This window comes from Portunus trituberculatus, chromosome 26 (assembly GCF_017591435.1).
Source record: "Portunus trituberculatus isolate SZX2019 chromosome 26, ASM1759143v1, whole genome shotgun sequence".
NCBI lineage: Eukaryota > Metazoa > Arthropoda > Malacostraca > Decapoda > Portunidae > Portunus > Portunus trituberculatus.
The window spans coordinates 1,408,645-1,421,237 of NC_059280.1; the positions used below are offsets into that span (position 1 = coordinate 1,408,645).

The 12,593-nt window shown below is 43.6% G+C and overlaps 2 protein-coding genes across 4 annotated transcripts in view; one reads left to right on the top strand and one right to left on the bottom strand.

Moving 5' to 3' along the window:
• Positions 1 to 227: 227 nt before the first annotated feature.
• LOC123509139 (putative ATPase N2B) lies at positions 228 to 8,673 on the bottom strand. Of its 3 annotated transcripts, none has more exons than XM_045263309.1 (6): positions 8,594 to 8,673; positions 6,844 to 7,403; positions 5,142 to 5,212; positions 3,086 to 3,499; positions 1,456 to 1,596; positions 228 to 623 (listed from the first exon to the last, which is right to left on the bottom strand). In XM_045263309.1, the coding sequence occupies exons 2-6, from the start codon at positions 7,400 to 7,402 to the stop codon at positions 369 to 371; spliced, it is 1,440 nt and encodes a 479-aa protein (XP_045119244.1). In that variant the 5' UTR covers position 7,403; positions 8,594 to 8,673; the 3' UTR covers positions 228 to 368. The 3 variants fall into 3 exon arrangements, with proteins under 3 accessions (XP_045119244.1, XP_045119243.1, XP_045119245.1); XM_045263308.1 differs by having other exon boundaries at positions 8,539 to 8,663; XM_045263310.1 differs by lacking the exon at positions 8,594 to 8,673 and adding an exon at positions 8,457 to 8,507.
• Positions 8,674 to 9,248: 575 nt separating this feature from the next.
• Positions 9,249 to 12,593, top strand: part of LOC123509141 (60S ribosomal protein L10-like) — a 7,752-nt gene continuing 4,407 nt past the window's right edge. Inside the window, exons 1-3 of the mRNA XM_045263312.1 lie at positions 9,249 to 9,347; positions 9,505 to 9,535; positions 11,997 to 12,195. Coding sequence (XP_045119247.1) covers positions 9,513 to 9,535; positions 11,997 to 12,195 — 222 coding nt within the window. The 5' untranslated portion in view covers positions 9,249 to 9,347; positions 9,505 to 9,512. The remainder of the gene's footprint in view (positions 9,348 to 9,504; positions 9,536 to 11,996; positions 12,196 to 12,593) is intronic.

Consider the following 12,593-nt stretch of genomic DNA (forward strand, 5'->3'; position numbering starts at 1 on the left):
CATGAAAAACCCTCTTAAAACACCCCAAAACCCCTTAAAACCCTTTAAAACCCATCTGAACCCCACCCCAAAACCCCTTAAAACCCCTTAAAACCCATCTGAACCCCCACAACACCACCAGCACCCCTCTTCCAACACCTCCAACACCCCCAACAACACAACACCAGCACCCATGAAAAACTCTCATCTGATTCCAACACCTCCGACACCCCCACAACGCCACCAACTCACTCATACAGCTCCAAGCATTGAGGCAGTCATGAAAAACCCTCTTAAAACACCCCAAAACCCCTTAAAACCCCTTTAAAACCCATCTGAACCCCCTCCCAACACCTCCGACACCCCCCACAACACCGCCAACACCCCTCTCATCGCATCTCACTCTCATACAGCTCCCAGTACTGTGGTGTAGTCATCTGGGCGAGTCGGGATATAGTCCTGTCGAATGCAAATATCTCCTCCTCTCCTGTGAAGATTGACATAGTTTGGGTTTCCTTCTGTGATCCTCTCAGGCCCAGGTCATCCATCAGGTTCAGGTCGTCCTTGTCGGGGTGCTGTGTGACCTCCTGCTGGCCTTGAAAGATCTGGTGGTGTGGCGCATCACTTGTACACACCAAGCGAGACTGGAAGGAGTAGATTTGTTGGTGTTTTGAGGTGTTCTTGGGGTGTTTTGGGGTGTTTTATGGTGTTTTGGGTGTTTAAGTGTTTTAGTGTTTATGGTGTTTTAAGGGTGTTTTAAAAGGTTTTTAAGGTGTTTTGGGGTGTTTAAAGTTTTAAGGTGTTTTGGGGTGTTTTATGGTGTTTAAGGTGTTTATGTGTTTTAAGGTGTTTTGGGGTGTTTTATGGTGTTTTGGGGTGTTTTAAGGTGTTTTGGGGTGTTTTAAGGTGTTTTGGGTGTTTTAAAGTGTTTTGGGGTGTTTTAAGGTATTCTTGGGGTTTTTAAAGGTGTTTTGGGGTGTTTTAAGGTGTTTTGTTTTTTAAGAGTGTTTTTAAAGGTATTTTTGGTGTTTTTAGGGTTTTTGGGGTGTTTTGGGGCTTTAAAGAGTGTTTAGAAGTTGTTTTGAGCGTTTTAAAGGTGTTTTTGGTGTTTTGGGAGTTTTTAAAGATGTTTGTTGGTGTTTTGGGTGTTTTTTTAAGTGTTTTTAGTGTGTTTTGGGGTGTTTATTGATTTTATTTTGGAGGAGCATTTTTAAAGGTGTTTTGTGTTATAAAGGTGTTTGTTGGTCTTCTAAAGGTGTTTTGTTTGGTTATAGAGGTTTTTAAAGGGTTCTGGTAGTGTTATTGGGGTTTACAAGGGGGGTTTGTCATGGTTCTAATAGTTTAACAGGCTGCAGTGGAAGTTATTGGGGTTTTTCTAAATATTATTGAGCATCGAGGCATTTGCTCTAGAAATTACACACACACAATACTCCAAAAACACAAACTCAACACCACCACAACACCACCAGTAAGCACCTTATGGTCATAGAGAGTGTCGATAAGGGTGATGAAACGCCTAGCTTGCCCCTTCGTCTTCTGCGTCAACACCGGGATGTCTCGGATAATAATGGTGTGGAAGGTGAGGCAGATGTGGATATAGTCAATGGCTCCCAGTGGCTGTGTGGAGAGCAGCTGGATTAGTGAGTGGATAGATAGAAAAACTGATTAAAGCACACATTTATAACTCTCTCTCTCTCTCTCTCTCTCTCTCTCTCTCTCTCTCTCTAGCAGCTCTAGTGAAGAAAAAATTGAAGGAAAAGAGAGGTTATTATGAGGCCCCAGCGCCACACACAACTAAATAAATACGCCTAAAATATTCGTAAGAAATACCTAAAACTCACAAACAGCAACAAAACACTCCCAAAACACACCCTTTCTCTCTCCCATTCACACACACACACAAATATTCCTTAAACACACTCAAACACTCCTCACACACACACACTCAAAACCTCCAAATACATTCTTAAAAATGCTACAAAAACACCCAAAACACCCCAAAACACTCTCTCTCTCTCTCTCTCTCACACACACACAAAACACACACTTAGAAGCCTCAAACGCACCCCAGTACACCCAAACACACCCCAAAATGCTCTGAAAACACCCAAAACACACCTCTTCTCTCAACCACACACACACACAAATATTCCTTAAACACACTCAAACACTCCTCACACACGCACACACTCAAAACCTCCAAACACACTCTTAAAAATGCTACAAAAACACCCAAAACACACCTCTCTCTCTCTCACACACACACACACACATAAAACACACACTTAGAACCCTCAAACGCACCCCAATACACCCAAACACACCCCAAAATGCTCTGAAAACACCCAAAACACACCTCTTCTCTCTCAACCACACACACACACACACACAAATATTCCTTAAACACACTCAAACACTCCTCACACACGCACACTCAAAACCTCCAAACACACTCTTAAAAATGCTACAAAAACACCCAAAACACCTCTCTCTCTCTCTCTCTCTCACACACACACAAAACACACACTTAGAACCCTCAAACACACCCCAGTACACCCAAACACACCCCAAAATGCTCTGAAAACACCCAAAACACACCTCTTCTCTCTCAACCACACACACACACACACACAAATATTCCTTAAACACACTCAAACACTCCTCACACACGCACACACTCAAAACCTCCAAACACTCTCTTAAAAATACTACAAAAACACCCAAAACACCCCAAAACACACCTCTCTCTCTCTCTCTCTCTCTCACAAACACACACTTAGAACCCTCAAACACAATACACCCAAACACACCCCAAAATGCTCTGAAAACACCCAAAACACACCTCTTCTCTCTCAACCACACACACACACAAATATTCCTTAAACACACTCAAACACTCCTCACACACACACTCAAAACCTCCAAACACACTCTTAAAATACTACAAAAACACCCAAAACACACACACACACAAAACACACACTAAGAAGCCTCAAACGCACCCCAGTACACCCATACACACCCCAAAATGCTCTGAAAACACCCAAAACACGCACCTCTTCTCTCACACACACACACACAGACACACCGACAGACAGACACTCACCCTATCACACAGCTCAGGGAAGGAGGCATCCAGCACACCACCACACGTCTTGCTAAAGGTCACATTTCTACCCCCATAGGTCAGCGTTCTTGGCCGCACAATATCAGTCTCTTTAGCTGCGAGAACCTTGAACAAAATGCGAACTTCCTCATCCGCATCGCACTCGGACTTCACGAAAAAGACCTTCCGAGAGTCCGCGTGACCTTGCAAGCGGTAGTCCACCCCAGAGTCCAGATTCATGACCTGCGTGTGGGACTTTAAAATGGGAATGAAGGGGAGGAAATGAGATCGCTGTAGACCGTTTTTGTAAAGGTCGTCAGGGGGTCGGTTGCTGGTTGCCACGACGACGGCACCTCGCATAAACAGCTCGGAGAAAAGACGCTTCAGGATCATTGCGTCCCCGATGTCTGTTACCTAAGGGGGGGAGAGAATAGGGATGATTATATTGGGATAGGTTAGGTTAGGGGTAAAACTGAGAAAAACAGATTAAAATGCCTCTCTCTCTCTCTCTCTCTCTCTCTCTCTCTCTCTCTCTCTCTCTCTCTCTCTCCCACCCAAAAAGAATGAACCATCCCTCCCAAAAACCCCATAACCCCAAAACCCCTTAAAAGAATAGGGGTAATTATATTAGGGTAGGTTAGGTTAAGTTAGGGTGAGGTGAGGTTAGGTGAGGTTAGGTTAGGTTAGGTTAGGTTAGGGATTTCTAATAGGTTTCCCTCCCCATTCATGAAAAACCCTTAGAATCACCCTTAAACCCTAAAGTAATCATGTTAACCCCTTAGTTCCTCTTTCCCTTGCAAACACCCTTAATATACCCAAAACACCCTTAGAACCCCCAAAACACCCTCAAAACCCCCTAAAAACCTCTCTTCCACTCCCACATGACCCTAAAAACACCCACAATACCCCAAAAACACCCTAAAAACCCTTAAGAGCTCCTAAAACCCTCTCTTCCACCCCCACATAACCCTAAAAACACCCATAATACCCCCAAAACACCCTGAAAACCCTTAAGAGCCCCTAAAAACCTCTCTTCCAACCCCACATAACCCTAAAAACACCCACAATACCCCAAAAACACCCTGACAACCCTTAAGAGCTCCTAAAAACCTCTCTTCCACCCCCACATAACCCTAAAATAGCCTTAAAACCCCACAAAACCTGAAAACCCTTAAAAAGTCCCTAAAACCTCTTCCAACCCCACATAACCCCACAAACCACCCACAATACCCCCACACTCACCTGGAACTCATCAAAATAAATGAACCAGGCCTCCCCAGCACCTCCCTGGCCACCGGTGCTATGGGGTCATGTGGGCGGTGTCTTATTGTATACATCCCATCCCAGTCACCTCACAAACCCCAAAAACACCCCCAAAACCCCCATAAACCTAAATAATACTACAAAAATAATTGGAACCCCTAAAACACTCCCAAAACACCCTCAAAACCCTAAAACACCCTCAAAACCCTTAAAACTTCCTTTAAACTCCTAAAACACCCTCAAAACCCTAAAATACCCTAAAACCCCTCGAAACCCTAAAACACCCTCAAAACCCCTAAAACCCTCAAAACACCTAAAACCCCTCAAAACCCTAAAACACTCAAACAACCCTAAAACACCCTCAAAACCCTTAAACCCTCTAAAACCCTAAAACACCCTCAAACAACACTAAAACACCCTCAAAACCCCTAAAACACCCTCAAAAACCCCTAAAACACCCTCAAAACCCTTAAAACCCTCTAAAACCCTAAAACACCCTCAAACAACACTAAAACACCCTCAAAACCCTAAAACACCCTCAAAAACCCTAAAACACCCTCAAAACCCTTAAAACCCTCTAAAATCTCTTCCAACCCCACAATACCCCAAAACACCCATAATACCCCAAAAGACCTGAAAACTTTTAATAGCCCTAAAACTTCTTCAAACCCCACATAACCCCTAAAACACCCCACAATACCCCAAAAACACCTTGAAAACCCTTAAAAACCCCCTAAAAACCTCTTAAAACCCCACATAACCCCAAAACCACACACAATACCCCCACACTCACCTGGAACTCATCAAAGCAAATGAACCAGGCCTCCCCCAGCACCTCCCTGGCCACCGGTGCTATGGGGTCATGTGGGCGCTGTCTTATTGTATACATCCCGTCCCAGTCACCTCACAAACCCCAAAAACACCCCCAAAACCCCCATAAACCTAAATAATACTACAAAAATAATTGGAACCCCTAAAACACTCCCAAAAACACCCTCAAAACCCCTAAAACACCCTCAAAAACCCTAAAATACTCTCAAAACCCTAAAACACCCTAAAATCTTAAAACACCTCAAAACCCTATAACACCCTCAAATAACCCTAAAACACCCTCAAAATCCCTAAAACACTCTCCAAACCCCTAAAACACCCTAAAACACTCTCAAAACCCTAAAACACCCTCAAAACCCCTAAAACACCCTCAAATAACCTTAAAACACCCTCAAAAACCCCTAAAACACTAAAAAACCCTAAAACACTGAAACCCTAAAACACCCTCAAACCCTAAAATGCCTAAAACCCTCGAAAACCCCTAAAACACTCTCAAACAACCCTAAAACATCCTCAAACCTTTAAAACCCTCTAAAACCCTAAAACACCCTCAAACAACACTAAAACACCCTCAAAACCCCTAAAACACCCTCAAAACCCCTAAACACCCTCAAAACCCTTAAACCCTCTAAAATCTCTCTTCCAACCCCACAATACCCCAAAAACACCCATAATACCCCAAAAAGACCCTGAAAACTTTTAATAGCCCCTAAAAACTTCTTCAAACCCCACATAACCCCTAAAACACCCCACAATACCCCAAAAACACCTTGAAACCCTTAAAAGCCCTAAAACCTCTTAAAACCCCACATAACCCCAAACCACCCACAATACCCCCACACTCACCTGGAACTCATCAAAATAAATGAACCAAGCCTCCCCAGCACCTCCCTGGCCACCGGTGCTATGGGGTCATGTGGGCGGTGTCTTATTGTATACATCCCATCCCAGTCACCTCACAAACCCCAAAAACACCCCCAAAACCCCCATAAACCTAAATAATACTACAAAAATAATTGGAACCCCTAAAACACTCCCAAAAACACCCTCAAAACCCCTAAAACACCCTCAAAAACCCTTAAAACTTCCTTTAAACTCCTAAAACACCCTCAAAACCCCTAAAATGCCCTAAAACCCTCAAAACCCTAAAACACCCTCAAAACCCTAAAACACTCTCAAAACCCCTAAACACTCTCAAACAACCCTAAAACACCCTCAAACCCTTAAACACCCTCTAAAACCCTAAACCTCCTCAAAACCCTAAAACACTCTCAAACAACCCTAAAACACCCTCAAAACCCTTAAAACCCTCTAAAAACCCTAAAACACCCTCAAACAACACTAAAACACTCTCAAAACCCTTAAAACCCTCTAAAAATCTCTCTTCCAATCCCACAATACCCCAAAAACACCCATAATACCCCAAAAACACCCTGAAAACTTTTAATAGCCCCCAAAAACTTCTTCAAACCCCACATAACCCCTAAAACACCCCACAATACCCCAAAAACACCTTGAAAACCCTTAAAAAGCCCCTAAAAACCTCTTAAAACCCCACATAACCCCAAACCACCCACAATACCCCCACACTCACCTGGAACTCGTCAAAGCAAATGAACCAGGCCTCCCCAGCACCTCCCTGGCCACCGGTGCTATGGGGTCATGTGGGCGATGTCTTATTGTATACGTCCCGTCCGGCTCAAAATACCGAGCTTGATCTGACGCGTGAATTTTGTGCACACGGCTCTTCTCCTTGTGTATGCGCGCGTGTACGTCAAGCATGAACGCGTTGAAGTGCACACGACGTTTCTCGACGCACACGCAATCGTACAACAAATCCATCAGCATTGTCTTCCCTGTTCCGACCGTCCCCCATAGGTAGAGACCCTTCGGAGCTTCTGCAGCCGCTGTAGGGACCCCAAAGCTCGTCATGACCCTTCGGAACATTCCAGGGGGGGGCGGGGGTCCGGGGTATAGGCTAACGTCATTGTAACATTTCTCCAGGCCTTGCAAAATCTCCCGCTGGTGCGTGTCGTCAATTAATTCACCGCTCGACACCCTTCTGTTGTATTCCATTAGTGGTCCTCCTGCCGCCGCTGCTGCTGCTGCCGCCTCCGCTGTGGTCTGATGGCGTACTTGGGGGTGTGCTGTTTTGGGGGGATAGCCATAACTCCCCACGTGTCCCCATAAGCCCCCACACAGCCGCTGTCTCCATCCCGCCATGCTGTGAGAAGATTAGGTTAGGTTAGGTTGGGTTGGGTTAGGATTGGTTAAGTTAGATTGGGTTAGGTTAGGGTTAGGTTGGGTTAGGTTAGGTTAGGTTGGGTTAGGTTGGGTTAGGTTAGGTTAGGTTAGGTTAGGTTAGGTTAGGTTAGGTTAGGTTAGGATTGGTGGAAATAAAAAAAAAAAAACTTAGGTTACAGATTGGGTTAGGTAGAATTAAGTTAGGTTAGGATAAGGTTAGGTTAGGTTAGGTTAGGATAAGCTATATTGAATTGAAGTCAGGTTAAGTTAGGTGAAATTGAAGCTAAGTTAGGTTAAGCTTGGTTACACTGGCTTAAAATAGATTCAACTGGCTTAAAATAGATGAGACTTAAAATACATTACACTGGCTTAGAATGTGTCAAACTGGCTTAGAATGAGTGAGACTGGCTTAGAACAGGTTAGACTGGCTTAGAATTGGTCAGGACTGGCTTAGAATAGGTTAGACTGGCTTACAATGGGTGGGGGTGGCTTAGAACAAGTTAGACTGGCTTAGAATTGGTCGCACTGGCTTAGAATAGGTTAGACTGGCTTACAATGGGTTGGGCTGGCTTATAATAAGTTAGACTGGCTTAGAATAGGTTGAGCTGGCTTATAATTAGTTAGACTGGCTTATAATAAGTTAGATTAGCTTACAATGGATTAGACTGGCTTATAATGAGTTAGACTGGCTTAATATGGATCAAACTGGCTTATAATGACTTAAGAGTGGCTTAGAATGGATCACAGACTTAGGATAGTTTAAACTGGCTTAAATTATATCAGACTGGCTTAGAATACGTTAAACTGGCTTAAAATGACTTAGACTGGCTTATAATGGATCACACTGGCTTATGATGGCTTAGAATGGATCACACTGGCTTAGACTGGCTTAGAATGGATCACACTGGCTTAGGATGGGTTAGACTGGCTTAGAATGGGTCAATCTGGCTTATAATAGAACGAACTGGCTTAAATTATATCAGACTGGCTTAAAATTGAACAGACTGGCTTAAATTAGGTCAGACTGGCTTACTGGCTTAAATTAGGTTAGTTTGTTAGAGTAGTGTGGTCTCTCTCTCTCTCTCTCTCTCTCTCTCTCTCTCTCTCTCTCTCACCTGCGGCTCATTAGGCTCACAATATTACGTAAACAAATGCTTCTCTCATCCTTACTTTCTTCTGAGAGGGAATTCCAAGATGGCCGCCACTTGCCTTCACCCTCAGCCATCTTGGAACTATTTATGTTATTGTTTGTTATTTCTTAGTTTTCTTTGTGTTTTCTTATATTTTATGTCTTTGAAAATTATGAGTAGTTTTTTTTAAGGTATATTTAAGTGAAGTTGTGGGTAAGAATGGGAAATATATATGTGGGGTTAATGGAGTGTTCAAGATGGTGGACTGTTACTTCTTCGGCAGCCATGTTGGAATGCTCATCCAAAATATGATATGAAATTATAAAAATGAGCGAGTAAAACGTATAAAAACATATAAAAACAAGTAGAATTTTTGTTCACCATAAAACACCAATAAAACAAGACAAGAAGCAGAGTAATAATATTTTAGAGATATTTCCATAATAGGAGAAAAACAAATTAAATATTTCCCCAAAATCAACATAAACACACCAAACCACCAAAAAACACCAGTAAAATTTTAAAACACTGAAAAACACCAATAAAACACGAGAAAAAAGAAATAAAACACACAAGAAAAATTTGAGCCAAACAACTTAAAACACCAAAACACCTCAAAAAGCCGACACAAACACACCAAAACACCATAAAAACACCTGTAGAATTTTAAAACACCAAAAAACACCAATAAAACACGTGAAAAATGTAAAATAAAACACTTTAGAAGACTTAAGAGAGGCGCAGTGTTGCCATCGAGCGCGCCAATAATTCTTTCACTGCGGAGAAGGAAGAAGGTTAGCACGTGTTGTCGAGTCACTTTATCCTTTTTGCCAATAACTTCCAAACACGTGGCCTGAAAGTGACCTCATTTGGCACAGTGATAGATAGATACCTTGAGCATATACTGACCAATTTGTGACCCCGTGTGACCTTAAATATTGCCTTTTTCAGGGGTCAAGATGGGGCGGCGTCCGGCGAGATGGTGAGAGAACCCAGCATGTTTTGTATTTTTGTTTTATTTTGGCGATTTTTAGGCAATTTTTAGGTTATTTATTTGTGGATTTGGTGTTTTAGTTAATTTTGGTGTTTTATGGCGTGTTTGGTGTTTTTTTTGTGGTGTTTGGTGTTAGTTGCCAAATGTTCTTATTTTTACGATTTGATTTAATTTAGGAATATTTATAGTGTGGTTTTATTTTATTGTTTTTGAGTGTTAGAGAGAGAGAGAGAGAGAGAGAGAGAGATATGGGGGGGTGGTTATAACATGGTGTAACGTCTCTCTCTCTCTCTCTCTCTCTCTCTCTCTCTCGTTTTTATAATAATTTGTGTATTTTAAGTCATTTTAACACCACAGTACCCAAAATTTTGCCTCATGTCACCACCACACCACACCACTCTCTCTCTCTCTCTCTCTCTCTCTCTCTCTCTCTCTCTCTCTCTCTCTCTCTCTCTCTCTCTCTCTCACCATTTCACCACAAAACATCCACATTTTCACCACTAACACCACCACATCACCACGTTTTGCTCTCTCATCATCCCTGCCACCACACACCACCACACCACCACCACAACACCCCAAAAACACATTATTTCATCACAAATCACCTCAAACAGTCAGATTTTCACCACTAACACCACCACATCACCACTTTTTGCTCCCTCATCACCTCTGCCACCCCTACACCACCACACACCACCACAACATCCAAACACCCCTCAAAACACAGTATTTCACATTAAAACACTTTATTTCACCCCAAAAACAGTATTTCACCCCAGAAACCCCAGTATTTTCACCCCAGTCGTCACCCCACACCACCACCACCATCTAAACACCCCAAAAGCTACAAAAATCTCCCCAAAACCTCAAAATCCCAATATTTTACCCTGCATCACCCCCACCATCACCCCCACACACTGCTGTCACCCCTGCAACACCAAAATACCCCCAAAATGTGCTATTTCATATAGAAACACCATTATCTGTAAATGACCCCACAAAACCCCCCCAAATACAACTCCTTTCACCCCTGTCACCCCACCATCACCCCACATCACCCCACCACCACCCCACAGCTATTGTTACTTCAAGAACACCCAAAAATGCATTATTCACCCCCACAACACTTAAAAACCCCTTAATATCACCCCACACAACCTCATCTCACCCCGCCATCACCCCTGCAATGGCCAAACACCCTAAAAACAACTAATTCACCCCAAAAACCCCAATAATCCCATCAGAAACATGACATTTTCACCCCACAACTCATCTCACCCCGCCATCACCCCTGCAATGTCCAAACACCCCTAAAACCTCAATATTCCCCACAGAAACATGACATATTCACCCCACAATGCCATCTTCACCCCTACAAGACCCTAAAACTCCAATTTCTCCCCCATACCCCAATATTTTCACCCCTCTCACCCCACTACACCCCACCATCAATTCTCAGCACCCAGACACCCTAGAACACCCACAAAACATCAATAGATCTCTCAAAACTTGCTAAAATAACCCCCAAACTCACATTCCACCTGTCACCCCACCGTCACCCCACTTCACCCCAAAACACTCTAACACACACAAAACACCCACAAAACCACAATATTTCCCCCAAAACACCTACAAAAATTAATTTCCCCCAAAACCACAATATTTTCACCCCTATATCACCCCATCATCACCCCATCACCCCAAAAATACCCACAAAATCCCAACATTCTCCCAAAGAACTTGAATTTTCCCCAAAACCTCATTTTTCTCATGCCGTCACCCCATTTCACCCCTACACACCCCTACAACACTCTTAAAACACTCAAAACACCCCAAAAAACACTAACCCAACAAAATAGCCCCAAGAACCACAATATTCACCCCTAACTGACATTTCCATCCCATCATCACCCCACCAACACCCCTGCACACTCCCACAACACCCCAAGACACCCACAAAGCACACTCAAAACCCACAAAACCCAAAACTCAAACACCTCAAACACCTAACATTTTCACCCGTACTTCACCCCACTCACCCCACTGTCACCCCACAGCTACTGTTACTGCAAGAACAAGCCCCTCACAACACCCTGAAAACTCAAAAACCCCATAAAACCCCAAAAATTTCACCCCAAAGACATGAGTCACCCCAAAATCACATTAGTCACCCCAAAATCACATTAGTCACCCCAAAATCACATTAGTCACCCCAAATTCACAGTGATCACCCCAAAAACACATTATTTTTCCACAAACACACCCCAGTACCCAACATTTTCACCCCACCATCACCCCGCCATCACCCCACAGCTACCATCACTGCAAGAACAAGCCCTCACAACACCCCTAAAACCACCAAAACTCATAATCCCTCAAAAACCCCAACATTTTCACCCCATTGTCACCCCTACTTCACCCGACTCACCCCGCCGTCACCCCACAGCTACCGTTACTGCAAGAACAAGCCGTACCCCAAGAGTCGGTTCTGTAGGGGTGTGCCTGACCCTAAGATTCGTATTTTTGACCTGGGCCGCAAGAAGGCTGATGTCCGAGAGATGCCCCTGTGTGTCCACCTGGTGTCTGATGAATATGAACAGCTGTCGTCAGAGGCACTGGAGGCTGGACGTATCTGTGCTAATAAGGTGAGGGGGCTAAGGGGGGCTGATGGGGGTCTAAAGGGGCTGTCTCCATTTATTTGGTTGAAGTGCATATTATGTGGTGTAATAATTTAATCACTCAATGCATTCCACTTCTCTGTCGTTCTGTGTGGAAAAATGTGTTTTGCAATATCCTTGACACACTGCCTCATTCTTATCTTCCTTCCATGTCCTCTTGGCCTTCCATGTGTGTGTGTGTTTTGCAATATCCTTCACACACTGCCTCATTCTTATCTTCCTTCCATGTCCTCTTGTCCTTCCATGTTGTTGTGTCCCCAGCGCCAGGTCTTCCTTGTCTATCTTTTCAGTGCCATTGACTATCTTGTACATTGTTATTAGGTCCCCTCGTTCTCTTCTGCCCTGTAAGGTTGGCAGTCCCATTT

Bases quoted from the DNA above. Each gene is read 5' to 3' on its own strand.
- LOC123509139 (XM_045263308.1), bottom strand. From the start codon at position 8,648: ATGGCTGAGGGTGAAGGCAAGTGGCGGCCATCTTGGAATTCCCTCTCA. The intron at 7,404-8,538 runs GTGAGAGAGAGA...ATCTTCTCACAG, and splicing joins GTGAGCCTAATGAGCCGCAG to CATGGCGGGATGGAGACAGC. The intron at 1,597-3,085 runs GTGAGTGTCTGT...CTCTCCACACAG, and splicing joins TCCCTGAGCTGTGTGATAGG to CCACTGGGAGCCATTGACTA.